This window comes from Aphelocoma coerulescens, chromosome 4 (genome assembly GCF_041296385.1).
Source record: "Aphelocoma coerulescens isolate FSJ_1873_10779 chromosome 4, UR_Acoe_1.0, whole genome shotgun sequence".
NCBI classification, from domain to species: Eukaryota; Metazoa; Chordata; class Aves; order Passeriformes; family Corvidae; genus Aphelocoma; species Aphelocoma coerulescens.
In genome coordinates, this window is record NC_091017.1 from 67,424,656 (window position 1) to 67,445,894 (window position 21,239).

General features: G+C 37.9%; 1 protein-coding gene across 6 annotated transcripts in view; it reads right to left on the minus strand.

The window, feature by feature from the left end:
- The window catches only part of PPP2R2C (protein phosphatase 2 regulatory subunit Bgamma), a 207,496-nt gene that overhangs the window by 90,064 nt on the left and 96,193 nt on the right, over nucleotides 1–21,239 (minus strand). Inside the window, exon 1 of one of the 6 annotated variants that reach the window (XM_069014485.1) lies at nucleotides 9,153–9,303. The exons of the other annotated variants lie outside the window; for them this stretch is intronic. Within the exon in view, the coding sequence (XP_068870586.1) occupies nucleotides 9,153–9,201 (49 nt within the window). The 5' untranslated portion in view covers nucleotides 9,202–9,303. Of the gene's footprint in view, nucleotides 1–9,152; nucleotides 9,304–21,239 lie in introns of those variants that run through there. 6 annotated transcript variants of the gene reach the window in all.

The window sequence follows — 21,239 nt, forward strand, 5'->3', positions numbered from 1 at the left end:
AGCCCAGATCTCTCTAACTCCTATGTTCACTTACATCAGTGAAATTAGCTGAGACTCAAGAGAGTTTCCTCTCTCAATCTCATAACCCCAAAGAAGTAGAAACTAACTTTAGAATTACCAGCCCTCATCTAAGTCACTGAAATAATTCAGTACCTTGAAAATTCCTTAATGTGAAACCCACTGTTGACGGGATTCAACTCAGATTAATCAATTTACCCTCCATCAACAGTTCAACAGAATGCCTGTTGAAGCAGTTTGCAGAAGCATTAGCTGCTTCAGTCAATAAAATTTAAAATGGAGCCCACAAAATCACTCTACAGGATCTAGAGAACAGGTGCTCTTTCCCTTTTAAAGGTAGGATCTTCCTAATGAAAAAGAAAAAAGTGATAAAGGAAAAAAAATCACACAAGCATATAAATAAAATGCTCTATTTCATAGACATAAACTGAATGCAAATCATCTGAATATAAGGAGAGGAAATTAAAGAACCGGATTTTATATTAATATTGGTATTCAAACCAAAGCAGTACGAAGTATCAGCCTCATTCCAGGTCTGTATAGCCAAAGACAAAAATCTTATGGACCCATGAAAAAATTTCTTCTCCATTTTAATTTGCATCTTTCATTTTTCAAAAGCTTTTCTTTTCTAGGAGTTACATCAGAAAGCAAATACATGCAAGCACTGAGTAGGAAAAAAAGAATATCTATTATACATTTCAGGTTGATTTCAATGCTTATTTAAACATGCTTGTATTTAAATTTGCAGAGCTTTGGAATTCAGAAAGATGAAGTGCTGTATCAAAGCAGTTCTTTTTATTAAGGCATTTGTCATTATGGGAATCTAGTCCAGACAGCAGCAATCCATTCAGGTTAGTTATTCAGGTGTGTATTTGCATGCACCACACTCTCTCACGAGAGAATTTTCTTTCTACTTGTATTTTAACTATTAAAAGCAGTACTTTTAATAAACAGTGAATCTGAATCAAGCCCACACTATTCTTTTGGTGGACATGAGGTGAGTTCTCTGGGTATGTAGATATCACATCTCTAATACATAAATTCCAAAATCAGTGGAGGTGCAAAACTTACACCAGTAAGGGACTGGTGTGCATCACCACTTGCAGATTCAATACAAGCAGTGAAGAACTATCAGTCTGTGTCTGCAACACGTGAATGGTTAGCAAAGCAACATGGAGCAAGCCATGGCTTTGAACAATCCATCAGAGCAGAGAGTATTCTTTATATAACCAAATTTAAGCACACTTCCCATCTCTCACAGTGCACTTTACTTAAAAAAGCAGAACTCTACTAAATGAAATCCCACTCTTTATGACTTGCCTCAGAAGCTGGGTGGCAAGTAGACATGAGGAATTATTAGCCAAGGGCAATTTCTAGATGAAGTCATATAGGAGAATACATGTACGTTAGGGGTGACCCAAAATCCAACCAATATTAATATTTTGTATAAATGTTCTTGAAAAAAGTATTAAAATGCAAGGGCCACTGCGGAAATTGCTTTCAAGAGTTTGAATATTCTTGTCCACTTTCTGGCTTAAGAATTTTAGATGCTCAACACGTTTTAAATATATAATTGATTTTTCTTGAATCAAGAACAAATTAAGTTATTTCTAGATCTTCTATGTCATCACTGGAAGAACTAATCTAAGCATTTATTTGCAGCAAACAATTATACAAGAACCCTGACAAGTTGTATTTCTATTATTTCTCTAGAAGCCTTTTGTTGAGGCCTTTACATTTACATCTCAAACCATCATCCCTCAATAAAGTCACTATATCCCTGATATCAAGTGAAAATCCAGACCAGGGACAATAATTGTCACTTATTTAATGGCAGTGTGCTTATGAACATTTTGATTTCATAATCACCTTCAGGATGTCTTCCATAGTGTTTTAATACCCAGAATGGTTACAAACTAGCCTTACTTTTCAGAAGTGCCCTCCATACATTTTAACTGCATGCCACCAAAAGGCTGTATCCAAGAAAAACAAACTCTCATTCTTTGCTCTCCCTCCTGTATCTACACGATAGCTTTTTTTTATAGCTGAAAAATCAATATAAAATATTCCATGTTTATTACAATGCAAAAGTATCTGTCATACTCTAATGGCATAATGACTGCTGGTCATTTGTATGTATCTTGCAATATTCCTTTACAGTAAGTTAAAAAACACTAATAAACAATTAAAAACTCATATAACAATAAAAATCTCAACTGAAAATATCAGAAGATAAAATATCAATGAACTCTGTAATTAAAATCCCATTTGTAAAAAGAGAGCATGCTTAAAAACCATCTCCTCGATGTATGGTTTTTATGTACTCATGCATCCAGTGGCAATAAATAAATGTGAAACACCACATGTGTAAAATTTGACCATTCAAACCCATAAACTCAAAATACATTTCTTGATCCACCCAGACTTTTCTAGGTTTTTTGCTTCACTGAAAAACATAGGAGATTGTTCCATGAATGTTTTTTAAAGCATAGATTTGACATAAAGAAAAATTAATAACTGACCTAAAAAGACTTTAGCCTGTTTAGCTAAACAGTCATGGGAAACAACCCATGCTCTACTTATTAAGATAAAGGAATCCCAGTGCAATAAATTCTTACTCCTTATTATAAGCAAGGAAGAGTTTTACTCTTCCTTTTATTTTCCTGTAACACGACTGGTTTAAGCTCTGCTGGTTTTCAGTTTGTTCTGGTTTGCTTTGGGGTTTTTTGGTACTATCTTGGAAGCTGGATTTTTCACAGTTTGCTAAGCTGATGCAAATCTTCATCTTGATCTCTTGCAAAGTCATGTACCACGTTCTTGGAAACCTGTGTTTCCTGAACATCAGAGCTTTACTATTCTGCTTTACTATTCTGGTGGCTGCACAATGAGGTTTACCTGGGTGTCCAGTGACAGTGAGGAATTCAAACACTGAAATTGAGCTATTAGGAATGCCTAAAAGCTCATGGTCTCTACCAGCATCATTTAAAGACTCTCCAAGATTCAACTTCATCACTTAGTTACTATTCTTAGTCAAACCCCTGATAACTAAGAGGTGGTTTTGTTCACAGCAAGAGCAGAGCTATCATTATTCACTGCCAGCACTTCAGTCCACAGTGGGACATTATTACCTGCATGCAGAAATGAAGGGGTAGCACGTAAGGCTCTGGGACAGCAAACAAAAGCTCTCATGACACTTCTGGGAGGAAAAGGCAAAGGCTTCTTCAGAATATCCTGCTATCCACAGGGAAAGGACTGTTCCCCTCTATTGTACAGAGCACACAGACAAAAAACATTTCTAGAGGAAATCCTTTCTCTGTCTAGTTATTTCCATAATCAAATATGTATTTCCATATACTTATCAGGTGTATTGTTTACATCTTGATGGACTTTTAGTATGTAGCACTGTTTTTTACAAATGTCATTTCTAAACTTAAATCTAGAAGTTTCATTTTTTGATATAGGCATTAATTCAGCAGGAAGTTGCTTTGTCTAAAACAAGCTCTGTCTTTTATTCGTGCTGCTGATACAGTAGCAGACCAGGTAGGTAGGACAACTACCTTGCCTTCAAGCCAAGAAGCTTAACACCTTCTTGCATCAGCAAAAGTCCGCCCTCCTTTTTTTGAATAGTTCATCTGTCACAATATACATCTCTCTATCTTGTCTTTCTTTTATCCTTGTAGCACTGCCAGCTACATGTCAGCATCATTAGAACTTTAAAAGCCTTATAGATTATCTAGCAGTTGTCCAGAATTTTCTGATTAGCCAAACAGCAACACTAAAATTGAGCAGACAAGCAGCAGTCTGGCAATTCTCTATGAGCAAATAGCACCCTGTCAGAAACATACTACCATTTAGTAACACAATGAAAAACAATCAAACATGGATACAGAATTTAAAAAAACTAATAATTTTTTAGCTAGGAATTACTGATACCTTTGGGTGATAAAACAATATAGAGAAATTAGTTCAGTCATTCAATTTTTACCATCATCCTGGAAAAGAACTAGTGCCTTTTACCACCATTACTAGCATTCAGTAACACATCACAATATATACCATATACATAGACTGTGATATTTTCTTGAAACTCAAATTCTGCCTTTCTCCCAGCCTCTCCAGATTCTTGAAGCCAAAAATACCTGCTCTTTTGATACAGCTCTAGCCTATGTGACCAATTTCTTTTTCTGGGCTGAATCACTACAAAAGCCAGCCGATTGGTTAAAAATAAAAAAAGAATGCTGAATACCATAGCAACTGGCTTGCAGCCTTGCTAACATGCAGGAAGGATTTTTTATTTGAACAAGAGCTACAAGTGAAAACACCAGGCCAAAATCAGATCTGGCATAATATCAACAATGCAACAGAAAGAAGTTATTTGACCCCTCCCCAGTCTCTTCCCTTTAATACCTTCTATACAGCAGTGAATCTTCAGATTCTTATTAAAATACAGTTCAGAGAGCAAATTAAAACGTGTGCCACAGTATTGATTCTAAATATACATCAATACATGGCAGAGTCTTTGTCAAAACAAATAGGACTAAATGCTGAAAAATCAAGTTATGAAAGTAGAACAATAATAGAGCTTGATCTTCACTTTTAATTATTAGTCATATCTCTCCATAACTAAAAGGATTAAAAGTTTCTGAAGAAACATCTCTAAATACAGATAACACTACCTTGCCTGATTTAGTGATCACTTTTAGGAATATATCAAAGTAGTCACTTAATGTCAATACCCTTGAAGAATTGTATCAAATCTATAAGGAATACATTTGAAGCAGCATATTGCTCTGGAATTACTGCAAGAGTATGTGTTCAGGGAAAGGTTTTGGCAGGGGGTGTAAGAAGAGACCAGAAGCTGCCCCATGTTGGACAGACCCACTGCTGGCCCAAGCTGAGCCCACAAGTGGCACCTCTGTGATGACAAATTTAGAAAAGGATAAAAAACCTGTTCAGCAGCTGTGGGAGAGAAATGAGAAAACATGAGAGAACCAGCCCTGCAGATGCCAAGGTCAGTGAAGAAGGAAGGGGCGAAGTTCTGCAGGCACCAGAGCAGAAATTCCATTGCAGCCAATAGAGAAGACCATGACAATGCAGGTTGTCCTCCTGCAGCCAATGGAGGACCACAGTGGAGCAAATATTCACTCTGCAGCACATGGAGAACACCAAACTAGAACACGAGGAGGTGCCCTGAAGGAAACTGCAGCCCATGGAGAGCCCAGACTGGAGCAGGCTCCTGACAGGAGCCATGGCCCATGCAGGAAGCCCACACACAAGCAGGTTTTCAGGCAAGAACAGCATCCTGTAGGAGCACCACATTCCTGATGGACTGTACCCCATGGAAAGGATTCATACTGAAGCAGTGGAGAAGGACCCATGTCAGCTAAGTTCATGAAGGACTATTCCTTGAGTGGGACCTCATGCTGAAGCATGGGAAGAGCATGAGGAGAAAGAGCAGCAGAGATGAAATGTTACAGACTGAGAGCAACTCATTCCCCATTCCCCCTGCTCCATTCAGGAGTGGCAGAAGATGGCAGGAAAGTTAGGAAGGAAACAGGGAAGTTGAGTCTGGGAAAAGAGGGGAGCAAGGGGAAGGTGGTTTTCCGTTTGGTATTTTTTTTTGTCACTAACTTTCTGTATTTTTAATTAGCAATAAATTAATCTTTCTCTAGTCGAGTCTGTTTTGCCTGTGACAGTAATTGGTGAGTGATGTCCTCTCCTTATTCTTTCATCTTACTTTCTTCCCCTGTGCTGCTGAAGATGGGGAGTGAGAGAGCAGCTTGCTGGGCACCTGGCAGCAAGCCAAGGTCACCCCACTACGGAGTTCTTGTGTTTGAGGAAAAGCATACATTCCTCCCTCAACAACTTAGGCTATGAAGTCTTTGCTTTGAAGTAGAGGTACCCATCTGTTCTAGGTCAGCTGTAATAGGTATTTACTGCATTGCACAGTGAAGAATCACAGCCCTGTCTCTTCTTCAACCATGTTTAGGGCGGCTTTACTCAGGAGACTCTCTTTGCCTGCGTTGTAAGGATGCTCAGTGACTTTGGCTTTACAGGCCAGGGAAAATCTCAGCCCTGTTCCTCTTTGTGCATCATTTAAGAGGTATTCAAAACCTCCTATTTAAGCATTATCAAGTGAAGATGACAAGATAAATGCCCATAGCACAGCTACCTAAACTGCTTTTAATATTAGGGTCGATTTTTAAACCAAGCCAGAGTTAAGTCCACAACTCCACAGTATCAAATTGATTTACTTGGTCTATAAGCATAATTTCTGAGCTTTTACTGGCATTATAGAGTGCTACAAGCCACCCACACCCATGAAAATCCATGTACTTTCTTGAAATTAAAATGAGGGGAAGAGCCTTACTTTGGGTTCCTGAAAATAGTGGCCTTGTTTTCTATTAAGGAAATTATGAACTATGGGGTGTCATATTTGTTAGTATGTTCTCTGTATCTGACAATGGCCAAAAAAATTTTAAGGTCTTTTGACCCCCAAACTCATGCAGTCTTACAGGAAAACTTTATGTTCCCAAGAAACTCCTACATCAGAGACCACAGACCTGGAATTAACAAAATATACTTTGGTTTTGGGAGGTGATTCCATCATACTGATAAATTACTTGACATGTTCTGTACATGTTGAAAATGGGCACATTTCTGCTTCATCTCAGATTTCTGATGTATCATAATTCAGACATGAAATCAGCCTAATTTTAACCATACATCTGTGCTTGATCTGTATATATCTCAAGATATATTATAAATGCAGACATATATATATAGGATGAATACAGGCTTTGTTAAACACTATCTCAGAAAGTATGCATGCCCTTTATCTTCTGAAAGATACTTACTTTATTTCAAAGTCACACTTTTATTTACTTCACATTCCATAAAACTTTGAAAAATTGCTAATTTGGCTCCACAAACAGTAGACGTCAAAAGCAGAAATAAGTAAAAGCAGGACAAGGAGAGCCCAAGAAACTCAGCAAAGCTACATTCAAAGTTTTAGTTGCCCTTGATTTTAAAACGTGAGTTTCCAATACTTCCCTTGATCATCAGGTAAGAATGCTTGATGGGCTGACCAGCACAGAGTGATCACTCTTACCCATTTCTCATACTTTCAGAATGGGATTTTATGGCTAGCTTCTTTTGATTTACCTTTATTTTGTTTACAAGGGATGAAGCAAGGAATTTTTTTCACTTGAGCAGCTATCCAGGAATTCGTATCAGCTGCTTTCTGACAAAATATGAAATAGTACTCTGTGGTTACTATTACTCATGCAAGCACACATTTTCCAAAAAAGAACTATAGATAAATGTATGCTGGAAATACTGACATGTTCCTGGAAGTATGGCCCTAGCATGTGCAAGATCAGATTTTGTTCTCCTGCCAGTAATTCTATTCAACTTATGTCAATGACAATCTATTCTGTTCCTCAAAACTGTAAATTTTCTCTGAACAGTTTACAATCTCAGGTCAGAATCCAAATAATAAAGAGGACAAGCCAGAAAAATGCTTATTCATTCTGCGTATTTAAATGTACACACTCACTCTTGCCTATATAAATCAGAAAAATGTGGATCAAGGACAGTAACATTTATAACAAAAAAGGTCAAACTCAAGGAGGACTGGGTTACAAAACTGTCAGTGACCTCAGCTCTGAAACAAATCCTCCATGCTCAAATTGGCATGAAATCCATGACAAAGATGCAGCACAGATCCAGTGACTGAAGCATACAATGATAAGGCCTAAACTAGTACTTGAGAGTAACCATCATAACAATGGCTCCAGCTGTTTCCAAGACTTTGGGAGAGGGCAACACAAATGCTCAGAATGTCAAAGGGAATGCTGATATTCTGTTACCTTTCATTTGCCTAGCAGAAAGGCATAATTTCAGCCTAAATACTTCCATTGTTCTTATTAAAATTTATTATGACAGAATTATTATTAAGACAAAATAATTATTGAATAGTATTATCAGAAATTTTAAAAATAACTTGAACCACCAGTTTCTATATTAAAAAAAAGTAAACTGCTTAGGAATACATATCTGCATGTCAGCCCAACTGATGGGTGTCTGGAAGCAACTTATTCATGTGAAGGAAACTCAGTGATAACACTGTGGAAACTGCTCCTCCTACTAAACAGTAATGCTGATAAATCTAGGGTCCAGGAAAAGTATTAAACACAAAAGAAGGTATCTTAGCACAAGTACAGTATACTCAGAAAAAAATTAATGTTCATGATTACAATTCAGTTACAGGAAAACATCTAAACCATTAAACAGTTGTGCAGCACACTGAGTCTTATGTTATTACAACCTTTTAATGTAGAGCCTCTTTCTTTCCGATAATATTTAGATTTCTGAGTTCAACAGTGAGTTGACCTAGGCAGTTCAAGCTGTTCTGCAAACTAAAGATGTTTGCTTGGTTAGTCTCAGAAGAAGCTGTGTTAAACCAGGAATTTAAAACAGACAGGTCTATCCAAACACCTTGTCAGAGATCCCCTGCATTACAGACAAAATCAGCAGCCCTATTGAAATATGTAATATTACTCTCTCTGAGAAGTTTTTGACCCTACTATGAAAATTATAAACCACAGCAATGACATGACCTAATTTGCCAAAAGACACCTGTAGAATTTGTAGCTAAATAAGAACAGAGACTCTTTATTTTAGATCAGTGAAAAGTGTCCATTCTACACATGGTCACTAGTATAGAAGACAGTCAGTATCACTTCATTCAATTTTCTGTAGTCCAGTTAAAAAATACAAACAAAAGTGTGTGCAATACAGTTGGTGCGTGAGACAGAAAAAGGAGAAACAAAGAAAGAGAAAAAAGGCTTACTTTTATTTTAAGTATTTAGTGTTTGCATTATCTCTGGGACATCTCAGACTCTAAATAACAACATTCAGAACATCCACTGTCTACATATACCACTTCCTCTAAGACGCAGCTGTTTTGAAAAAATTTTATTGACTGCTTGTAAAGTGACAAAATACAATCAATGAACTGTAGGCACCTTTATCACATTTGCTCTTTGTAAATTCCAAGGTCCATTGTCATAAGGGATTCCTGTAACCAGCCATCTGGGATGAAAACAAAAATAAGTGACAGGCATCCCTACCTCCCAGTCCATCTCCAGAATCAACCTCATAGATGCTCTCTCCTTCCATATTGTCTTTAGGATGCAGCAGAAAGCAAGATCTTCCTCAAATGATTTTCTCAGGCTCCAGAAGGAAGCTGAATCCACCCACTCTGCAGCCAGCAGGTGATATCTTTCAAATAAAAACATAAAAACAAAGCTATTTAGCCACCTCTGGTATACAAGAGATTAATTTAATTTCATTTAATGTCTCCCTTAAACCACCAACTTTTCAAGACTGTGTGTCAGTTCTACATCCAACACTGCAACTCCTTATATCAATACAGTCTCTTCAGTGGGTATCTGAGCTTCTTTTCCCTTGTAAATCCAATGGTGATTCACAGTTCAAACCCTCCACCCAATATAAAGAGGTTACATCAGTCCAAATTCCAGGACTCTGTTAAGGTGGAAAGCCTCAGCACAGATCCATTCTCGTTGATGGCCTGACAGGACTAGGAGCAATATACTATATACCCCCATGATTTGCTCTTCTCTGGCACACTGAGAGTACTGTGAAACCAAACTACATGCAGTTTGCAAACAACTACACAGACTGAAAACACACAGATCATGTGGGCTCACCTTCTTACAACTCTTATGATTATTTTAAGTATAGGTGGAGAGAGAGTATCTCAGTTTAGCAATGGATTTGATTTGCAGATGACTATCAAGAAGCAAAGCGTAAAGATGGGTGTGGACAAAACAATAAACCCACCTCATGGTTTATTTAAGAGAAGGATAATAAGGAAGCAAAATTTCTTTTCCTTAAATTGAGCCTAAATAGCTGATTGTTTTGCTATTAATGTCCTGTGTAGCTAGTTTTTACCAGCACCTTCTCTTTCTGAATAAAAGACAAATAACTGTCAATTAATTAAAAGAGGTACTAAGGAGTCAGGAAATATCCTCACATTAGTGCCTTTGAGAGGCAAAAAGACACAAAAAGCAATCATGGAGTTACTAGATTAGTTTTGCAGCAATGGAGAACTGTCATGTGTCAGATGCTCATGATCTAGACAGCAAAGCAAGAATGAGCTCCAACAGTGTAAGATTTGCAGTATGATTATTTTAAAACAAAGGACAGCAGAAACCAAAAGGCATCCAAAAAGAGCTCTCTGCCACAAATGAACTCGGATAGGCCAAGAACAGAAAACACAGTGAAAGAACAATGAGCAAGTACATGAATGATGTGATACATAAAACTGTTCAGGTATCAGTAACTTTGAGCCAGTCATGGAGCAATGCATTAGCTGTTTCCTTGCCAGTTTCAAATGAGCAAATAACAACTAATTTATATTTGCAAGGCCTTCTCTTTTGCTTTTCCATGTCACTAGGAAAACAATCAAATTTTCCCATGCAACTATTAAAGGTGTGGAAAAGAGAAAAAAAATTTCGTATTATCATGAACTGCCCTGCATTCAACATGAATTCCCTTCTTCAACTTCCTATCAACAAGAAAGCAATAAATACTACAAACAAATCTGTATTCAGACATCAGGTAAAAGAAACCAATAGTTCAAGTATTATGTCATTTTGTTGACAAAAAGAAGAGCATACCTAGAAGTCTCACACCCGATGACCTCTATTTCTTCAGTTCTTCCAGCATCTCTCTCAGCATCTGCATGTTTTTGTAGGTTTTCCGCTGGTTGAGCCAGTGTAGGTGTATGCCATGTAACAGAACATGCATGGCACTGTAAAACACTGAGCAGAATTCCAATGGAGTGAAACTTGTAGTACAGCCATATTACGCTGCTGATGCCTCTTCTTAAACTTGAATCAGCAATTAAAGGTGTTCTTCTAAATCCATCTGCATGTTTTTCAGAATGTCTGCTACTGCAGTTTTCCATAGAGTGAAGACTCAGAAAGGATCCACCATAATGCTGATTTTTAGTGATGAAGTATCCATTGCAAAAATTTGGTTAAAAAAATATTCCATACTCTTAATTTTAAAAATATGAAAATACACACCAAATAAACAAATGGAATACAACAGTAATAGCATCAAGCTCAGGCTGCGTATTTACACCTGAAATATGTTTGCTCCATATGCTGATTTAGGATACTCAGAAGAACATTAACAATCATAGATCCTGTTTATAAAAGCAAATGCCCTCAAGCAATGAATACTGGATCCCCATGATCAAAGTTCTACTGTCAATGTCACAGGATTCAGTACTACCTTTTCTAAACAAATGGGTCAGATGAACAATTAACCATAATTTTAGAAAGTCAATCGCAGCCCTTCAAATGTAAGAACTTTTCTTGTAAGTTTGCTTTTGGAAAGGTCATCTTATTCTGCTGAGATCTGGGTTTTTATGATGAATGCTAGAGTCCTCCTGCACAGTAACAAAGAAACATGTTTGTATAAAGTAGCTGACCAAAGGACATTGTGCACTGTCTAGAAACTAAGCATTACATTTTTACCTGGGCCTTATGCCTGCGTATGTGGAGAAAAAAATTTGTGCCCAGCATAAATGCCTACTTCTACATCTACTTAAGACACAGCTGTTGCACAACCTAATGTGTTCACTTATCTGTAAACAAAAATGTGTGTCCTTATGAAAAATCCATCAAGTGTCTCATTTTTGTCTTATCCTGATTAACTAAATGAAGTCTGCATGCCTTTATCAAAACCTGTACGTGTAGAAAGTACACCTACAAGACAGTCAATGCACAGGGGTTGATTACTAAAATTAAGTACCAGCACTGAAAAATACAAGCATTTCAGTGCAAGATTACTAAAACAGTAAGTGGAATCAAAGTCTCCACTGCCTAGTTTGAAAATTACTATTATTATTCTTATGGAAAATTGAGATTAAAAGAAGATAAACAGAAGAAAACCTGTTTTAAAATAATTATTTTATTTACATTTCATTGTGAAACAACTGTTCTTTATTACATGCTTGCTGTCTCTTCCCACTTGGCGTCTGTACCAATACTGCTTTTAATAGCATTTCACTCACAGCTGAACCTTTGGGCGGTGGGGGGAGGCACTGTTAGTAGATACAAAACTCCCTGTTGTTCTGGTCTGTGGCTAAGAAAACTTTTAATTAAAAACTGAAAGCAACAGTACTGAAATCTAGACCTGCTCAAATGTAATCACAGCAATGGAGTAACCACAAAGGTGGAAATCTTAGTAAATAACTGCTTAATGCTTGGCTGTATGTTTACCCTATACACAACAGAGAGAAAAACCTGAAATGTTTCAAGTCAGTCCTTCCACAAAGGAAAAATTCTGAAGTAGAAGAGCAGAGAAAAAGGAGTAAAGTTGTTTTAAAACAGAATGTAGCAACAAGCTCAATACTTTTAAATTACAGAGCATTTGAAACCTACATTATAGGACTCCTTTGGTCACATAGTTTCACTGTTTGGAAGCTTCTTGATCATCTTGCTCATTCAAATCCTTCTCCCTACTAACATCATACATAATGAGACATCATATGTCTCATTTTCCACCATCAAAACAGAGAATAAAGCCATGTGACCCAACCATCATCTGGTGCTGTCTTCTGGTCCTTGATGAAAATGCTGCCATGAGAGGGAAAAAAACCCCAATGAATATGTTTACTTAAGTCTTAGGGAAGTCTTAGCAGATATTTCTGGTGTTGAGGGAACACGACACAGAAGGAGGCTCAGGAAGAGTCTCAGCAAGACCAGTTGGTCACAACTTCTGCCTGAGTGTATTTCTCAGAACCATCCTTGTCAGAGCAAGGCAGTGGGTGGTGAAGGGATGAAGTTGGGAATGCATAACTACTTGCATTATTTATATTTTTTCTCTCAGAGTGGTTAAAAAAGCCTCACTGCTGTTTTAACCCAAGCCAAGGAGTTATGTTCCCAAGCAGATGCACAGACGGAAGACCAATAGATAATTGTTGTCATTAGTCGCCTTCTTCAGACCAGAGCCCGGCTCCAGACAGGAGGGCACAGAGAAATTGCATATGCATCCAAGAAAACCCAATCACATGTAAATGACTGCAGTCCCTTGATCTTTCTGAAATGACGTGGTTCACCTTCCAGCTGCGGATATTGGGTTTTGCAGCATTAATCCCCACTAATGTAACGTAACAATACCACTGGAGTATATGTACATTTTGATAACAGCGTATGAAGAAGCACAAACTGTGTTACAAAAATCCAAGTATGAAAAGAATATTTATATTTGCACACTTTAAACCTTCAGGGAACTTGACAAGTTTAATTCTCGAATTAAACTCAGAGAGACCGCAGTTTTCTAGATTTCATATGAAGTGCTGAGATAACAAACATGCCAAAATTAAAATGCAAAGGGAAGACTTCAACTCACAGAATCTTTGAATAGCATGGATTGAAGGGACCTTGAAGAAGATCATCTAGTTCCAACCACTTACCATGGCCAGGGACACCTTCCACTAGACCAGGTTGCTCAGGCCCCAATCCCTGTCTTCGAATGCTTCAAAGGGATGAGGCAACCACAACTTCTAGGGGCAACCTATTTTAGTGTTTCACCACCTCCACAGAGAATAATTTCTTCCTCATATTCAATTTAAACCTTCCCTCTTTCATTTTAAGGCCATTCCCCCTTGTCCTGTCAATATATACCCCTGCTAGAAATCCCTCTCCAGCTCCCTTGCAGCCCCCTTCAGGTACTGGAAGGGCACAATGAGGTCACCCCAGAGCCTTCTTTTTCCAGGCTGAACAACCTCAGTTTTCTCAGCCTTTCCCCACAGAAGAGGTGCTTCAGCCCCCTGATCATCTTTGGGTGCCTAAGTCACCTAGCACACTGCTCTGCTAACTCAAAGACCCCAGCAGTCTCAAATACAAGTTGTGGGGGCACTTTTTCAAACAAAATTTTTCACAATTGGTTCCTACATAAGCCCAAACTTCTAGGCTGCAGCTAGACAGACCTTTCGCAGGTGTACACTGTCAACTCCTGCCCATAAATCTTGGAGGGTGGTGTCATATCTGTTTCTGAAAAGACACTGTTTCTCAAAGTTTACCATCAAATGGATCTACAACGAATTATCAGTGATCTCTCAGTCCTGTGTCTCTGCAGGCAGACAACCTCACATAAGGAGTGCTGCTAAGCTAGTTATTTTTGCTTTCTCTTCATTTCACTCATTTGTTGTAGAAATTTATTCAAAGTTAATGAATCAGTCCAAAATTCTTCATACATATTTCAGTGTTTTCAAAAAAAGAAACCAACATTTTAGAAATGGGCATAAATCTTGTATTCAGTCAGGCATGACCATGCTTGAGTTGTCCTGCAGTAATACACTAACAACAAGCCTTCCTGACTACCAGACTTGATAATCGTAATTCCTTCCTAACAAGGCTTTCAGTGAGACTTTATTATTCAGAGACAGTCTGAGATGAATAGATTCACCGTATTTCACCACAAAGCTGCATTTTTTTTGAGGTATCTCCATACAGAAATCTCAATGAAGTCAAAAGGAAGTTTTTTATAGACATAGGCATTTTAAACACTGACAAAATCCTCACTTCTCAATACGTTAAAATGAGCTGCCACTCAAAATTTTGCAAAATACAGTCTAGTGCCAACTGGTTTTCCAGGAACAGCCATGAAAAGAGATCTGTGTATTCTAATCCTGCAAAATGCAGTTCAGGGAGGGGATAAAAATCCTTACCAACAGGTGAATTTCACAACTTCATTCCTCCAAAATATCCATCTGAATTGGCAAGAGGGGTGATTTCTGAGGTACTTCATTTCCACACGTTTTCCATAATAAAGTTTATGTTTCAAATACTTACCTGTTTTACTCACCAAACTGTTTTACTCCTCCCATCACAAAGCACTTGACTTTCCAAGTGCTTTTCTTTATACACATATTGTGACCACTGCGAGAAAGTTATTTCGTGCACTAATGTGCAAAAGGGTTGGCAATTCAGCCATTGTTTTAGCAGAACAGAGTAGCACAAAACCTTTGACACAGCACTCCATCGTGGGCCAGTGCCATAAGGTACAGTGTGGACTGTGCACTGCAAAACAAGAATTTCCATCAAGCTAACACAATATTCTCTATTATCTTAGAAAAATAATCTTGTAATTTGGTTCCTTTGCTAACAGCAGAAACAGTAGCTATGGCATGTGCAGAAGCAGTAGAGGCCAAGGTAGTATTTTTTTAAAGCCACCTGCTGATGTTGATAGTGATCTGGAAACATATACTACATACTATGGTTTCTGTTCTAGGCATACTAATTCAATAACAGAGGGCAGGATATTATATCAGAAATATTTTCTTTAAAGATGTGTCTAAGAAACCAATTTCTCCAACTTGAGCTTTAGTACGCAGTCAGTAGGAATCCGTGTATTGCTGCAAGGATTAATGAAAGAGGGAATCTGACATTTACACAAATTGATTTCTGCATACAGTTAAGCTCTAATACTGTTACCAACACAAAGCACACCTTAAAAGCAAAACCCACCATGAAAACCCACAAAGAACATCATAAAAACACCCACAGAACATATCTCCTCGATAAAGTAAATTTTCAGTTCAATCTAAATATAGTCTTCAGTTTAAAAAGATAATGTGTTTCACGTTAGAGACAATGCTAATAAAACAGCAGAATTTTTCTATTTCTAGTACGACTGTCTGTTTCCAAAGAAGAGAAGCTGTATTTATTTTGAACCCCACATTCCTATTGCAATTAGCAATGACTCTAGAAGCATATAGTAAAAAAAAGGACTAATCAAGGTATTGATCAAAATACGATTTGATGGAAACTGTACAGGAAATCTGAACTAAAAAAAGAAAATCATAACAAGAAAGCACGAGTGAAATAAAAAAATCATCATCTTCATTACTAGCTTAGTTTTATTTAGTAGTCTGCAGCACAAAACACATTTTTTAACCCATTTGCTTTCCTTAAGTTTTAGCTGAAGGTCTAAATGAAGCATGTAATACATACAGAGTAGTTTCTCATTTGCTTTAACATTAATTTTCAAGACAATGTTGAAAAGCTGAATTTATGCCCAGCTGTGGTTTTTATAACCAACCAAGAGAAATTTAGTTTGTATGCTAGAGCAAGTGTGGAAATCAATTCTTAATCTATGACCTTGCTTACCACAGCTTGAAGCCTTGCAATAAATAAATGCCTTGAGCCACACGTAAGAAACATTTGGTGAATCAGAGACAAATAACACAAATCTATATGTGTATATATAGTATTAGAAAGGTCATATAAAATACAATATAGGCTTTTTTTCTTGCTCTAACATAATAATGTTTGAAAGGCAGGACCAGGTAATTGCCTGCATTAATATCCAGGTGAACAGTCACAAGTACCTATTTTCTTTTCAAATTACAGTGTTCATCCTTTTAGAGGACTTCTTGTACCCCACCTTTTTTTTAGTGTGGAAAATGCTAGAATGCTTAGAAATCTCTGAAAAATATCTATTTTCTTTGTCCTAGCATATGCAAAGTCTTTCTCTAAAGCACATTTAAGCTTCCTTGTGAACACTGTGCAGCATTTCATCACTAACAACAGGAAAACACATGCCAGAGCTCATGTGTTAACCTGCACTTAGTCACAATTACCCTCTTTTATAAGCTGAATCTCTCAAATCCTCGTCCCATATGGTATTATTTCTCAATGGAGTACAAGCTAAAAGAAAAAAGAACCTACAGTAATGTCTCCTTATTACTATTTCACCACTAAAATTCCAAAAAAAATCCTGTAAACAAACCTGTTCCTCCTTAAAAACACACCTTCCATTCTTCATGTATTTGATTGACTGTAGATTTTAAAATCAAGCAGTACAACATAGTGCTAGTTCAGCTAATTTCCCTCTCTTGATTGTCTCCTTCCTGAAACACTGAAATTCAAATGTGACTGTGACTGACACTCCTTTTGAGATTAGCATGGCATTATTAGTTTGCACAGCAGGTGGCCAAAGTAACTGCTGGAAAGGTTTCCTTTATTTTAACCCTAAAGGATGTAATCTAATACAAAAAGGAAGAATTTGGAGGCTCACAATTACCCTTGAATTGGAATTGTACAAAGAAACCAAAGCAGAAAGAAGATTGTTTTCTTTAAATAAGAGTTACAGTCAAGGCAGATCATTAGGTCCTTTCTTATGTTACATTTTCACAGATCCTGCGACACTTGATATGCAGAAGAAAAGCTAGGCTTACACTGAACTTATCAGGCTCATCCTACTTCGTTCTACCTACGAGCATAGGCACACCTAATTAACATCCACAAAACTTCTCAGTAGACTTCTGAACTTCTGTCCTCAATGTATGGATTTATTCCACTCTAAGGGCAACTCTTACAAGTATGATGCCAAGTATTTATTGGTCAGAACTGATGCCTGGAAATAGAGAAACTTTCCAATGGAACACAATGATTTTCATACTGAAAAATAAGCTGTGTTTGACCCTACCCCAGAAGGAACTACTCTTACCAACAGCTGAAGAAGAGCAGGAGGAAGTACAATCTTGTGCATGCTTTACTCAAAAGCAGGAATTTTAGCGTGGCAATGACTTTTTAACACCTAGCTGGAGTGATACACTCTCATTTCGAATGGAAGCCTCTGAGGTAACAGCAGCATACTGCAGATATAAAAGCACATGCAGGTCTCAAATTCCCAAATATTTTGAAAATGACACTAACTGAGATCTCCACAGTGGTTTGTAGGAGCAGGCAGCTCTTAGCATGGCCACTGCAGAAGTGGGGAAGCCCACACAGCCTTCCTGGGTAGCCACCAGCTGCACAGCCTGCAGTCCCTCACCAAACTGAGACCCACAGCACTGTGCAGCAGTCACTACCAACTCCCCACCCAGCTCCACCTGCTATGTCCTGTCGGGCATTTTAAATTAGTCTCCATGTTACAGTCTTAAAGGCAGTTTTGTCCTAACTGCAGGAGAGTTGCTTGGTGTATTAATTTGCATTGGCAGAAACTACTTCCCCACTAACAAAACAACAAATTTACATTACAATCTGTAGCTGTTTATAACCAATGACCCTTACAAAACAAGTTAAGATTTAATATTTGTGAAACAAAGCAAAGTATTCACTGATGGCTTTGTATCAGCATAAATGACTAATTACTTTAATCAGGAAGCTCAAAAGATAATGAACTTGATTTATTATAAACACAGGGGCTTGCCCTCTTATAAAAATGACTTGCTCTGCAGTTCACGACATATTGATTTATGGCACTACTTATAATTCTCTTATTTTTAAATTTGATAGTGGGTGAAAAATGAATTAAAAGTAAACTGGAAAAATACACTTTCCCAGTGTAACTTTACTCAATTCCACAGCAATACTCATACATTATGTATATCCCAGTATTTCACCAACAGTAAAAATACAAAACTATCTGAAAAACATGCAGTGAGTAAAAGATTCATTTGGTCAAGATTACAGAAAGAGTGATCTTTGGCTTTCTCCTACATGACCCCTCATTATTTAGTGATACCTGACATCTGTTGCTGAGACCAGCTGAACTCAATTCAAATCCACTCTATCTAGGAATAACTGAGAGTCATAAAAAATCTCTGAGGATAGATTATGAATCAATTACGGCTTCGAATTCCATCAGAGAGAGAAAGAAAGAGAGAGAGAGATTGTCTGGAATCTGGTAGACAAGAAAATAACATCTTTGCAGAAAAGCCACTTTGGAGAGCACTTTGCTCTGTCCTGACCCCTGCACCATCAGTCCTTTACTTCACTGAAGGGCCATTTGTGGACAGAGAGCACTTAAAGCATGTCAGGTCCCCATGACAAGGTTTACAGATTTACTGCATTACATTCAAACTACACAATACAGTGACAAATTTTACTGTGCCTATCTTTTAAATAAACATTAAAACATTCATGTCAAATCTACCTACACTAAGATTAAAATGGTTAGGACTGTCATCCATGTGAAGTCCTTTAAGTTTCTCCAAAGAAAATAACTGCCATGAGTTTTCTCTTTCTGCATATTTATGTTGCATATTTTTGAGGAACCCTCAGGTACATTTCTATGTATTTTGCTGAAATGTCTTTCATAGCTCAATGGTAACCAGAAAAGTTCTCTGGCTTAAGTTTTTTGAGTAATCACTGGAGTGCCAGGGTTTCAAGGGCACTGTTACACAGCTGAGTACAAGTACAGTTGCTCAGTTGTTATAGAGGTAATTATTACTATTGCATCGTTATTTGCAGAAAATAATTACAAAGGGCAATGTGAAAATATATTGAATGTGAAGAATGTTTTCAGGGACTAGATGATCAGCTCAGTCTACATTCAACTCCGGAGTTCAGCTAAAACAAAGCATATTCCTCAGGGCACTGCAACAAATGGATTATCATAAAACAAAGACACTTGGCAGCCAGGTTCCTATTACAGCTGCTTCTTGTGCTGACCAGTCACCATGACCTCATGTTCCCCCTGTTTTAATACACCCTCACACTGTCTCTTTCTTGTCTCATACTTAACACTACATTCCTCTGGGCAGAAACCACCTCCCTGTGTGTTTACAGGACCAGCTGTGCCTAGTGAATCAGTGCTATCACCGTTTAAATAACAGGAATGATATGTATCTGATTCTGGCTTAGGGAAGAGCTGAACAACACATTCAATTAAATCTCTGCATTATCAAAGGCCATGGAAATCTTTATTCTTGAGGTTAGGGTTTTTCATATTGTACCGTCATTTTGGTATCTTCTTTCTACCTTTTTCAACCTGAAAAAAATTTAGTCACCCATCAGTTCTGATATCTTTGCAATTATTACCACAACCACATCAAATGCGAGTAAGAGTAGTATTTTCACCAGCATTTCTGTCAAATAATCTCTTATTTATCTCTAGCATTTCTTCCAAGCCTTGTGGCACAGAGTGGAAGTCCCAGAATCCAGACTGGAATTCTGAAATTTGAAAGCTATCCATCACAAGATTGCTAAAAGATACCTGCTTTGGTCCATGAGAGGCACACAGGACCGACCTCTGCTCTATTTTGTAACCACTCACTGATGACCAGATACCAAACCCCACTTCTGCAAAGCTGCAGAAAACCACCTGCTACTGCAGTAATTATAGTAAATATAGAGACCAGAAGGTATGGGATACATACCAATGTAAGACAGAGTATCATCAGGCTTGGTTAGCTCTGATAGCCTGTGAGAAGGCTGGGAGTTACTTATCCAATGTCACACTACAGTCATGGTTGTCTGAAACTGCAGACATAATTTTTAAGGACCACTGATTAAGATAGTTTATCTTCTTTGTTGGATTTTTAACTCATGTAAATGCCTTACAAATAAAGGTGCCCTCATTCTGTGAAGTGAACCATCTGGAGTTCTTTTTTTTTTTTAATCCACAGTGTTAGAGGTCAGGCAGAGAAAAAGAGTTCAGGGGAGGATTTGGAACAACTAAAAAGGAATGAGAAATATGAGTAAAAAGAATTAATACAAAAGAGGAATCCTCATCTGCAAAATGAGGTTCAGCTATTTTACACAAAAAGAAACCATTACTAAATAAGAAACTAAATACATATTTGCTGGTTAAATCTGGGTTAATGTACTCATTCTGGCTGGGGTAATTTTCTTCACAGTAGCTAGTATAAGGCTATGTTTTGGATTTGTGCTGAACACAGGGTTGATAATACAGAGATGTTTCTATTATTGTTGAGCAGGGCTTACACAGAGCCAGGGTCTCTTCTGCTTTTGGTATGGCCACTCTGACAAGGAAGTGGGGGGTGCATGGGAAGTTGGGAGGAGACACAGCCAGGACAGGTGACCCAAACTGACCAAAGGGATATTCCAGACCATGTGACATCATGCTCAGTACACAAAGTGGGGGAAAAAAGAGGAAGGGGGGGGGGGGGACATTTGGAGTGATGATGTTTGTCTTCCCAAGTCACTGTTACATGTGATGGGCCCTGCTCTCCAGGAGATGGCTGAGCACCTGCCTGCCCATGGGAAGCAGTGAATTAATTCTTTGTTCTGCTTTGCTTCTGTGCGTGGCTTTTGCTCTCCCTATTAAACTGTCTTTATCTCAACCCACGAGTTTTCCAGCTTTCACCCTTCCAATTCTTTCCCTGATCCTGCTTGTGGGGGAGTGAGTGAGCAGCTGCCTGGGGC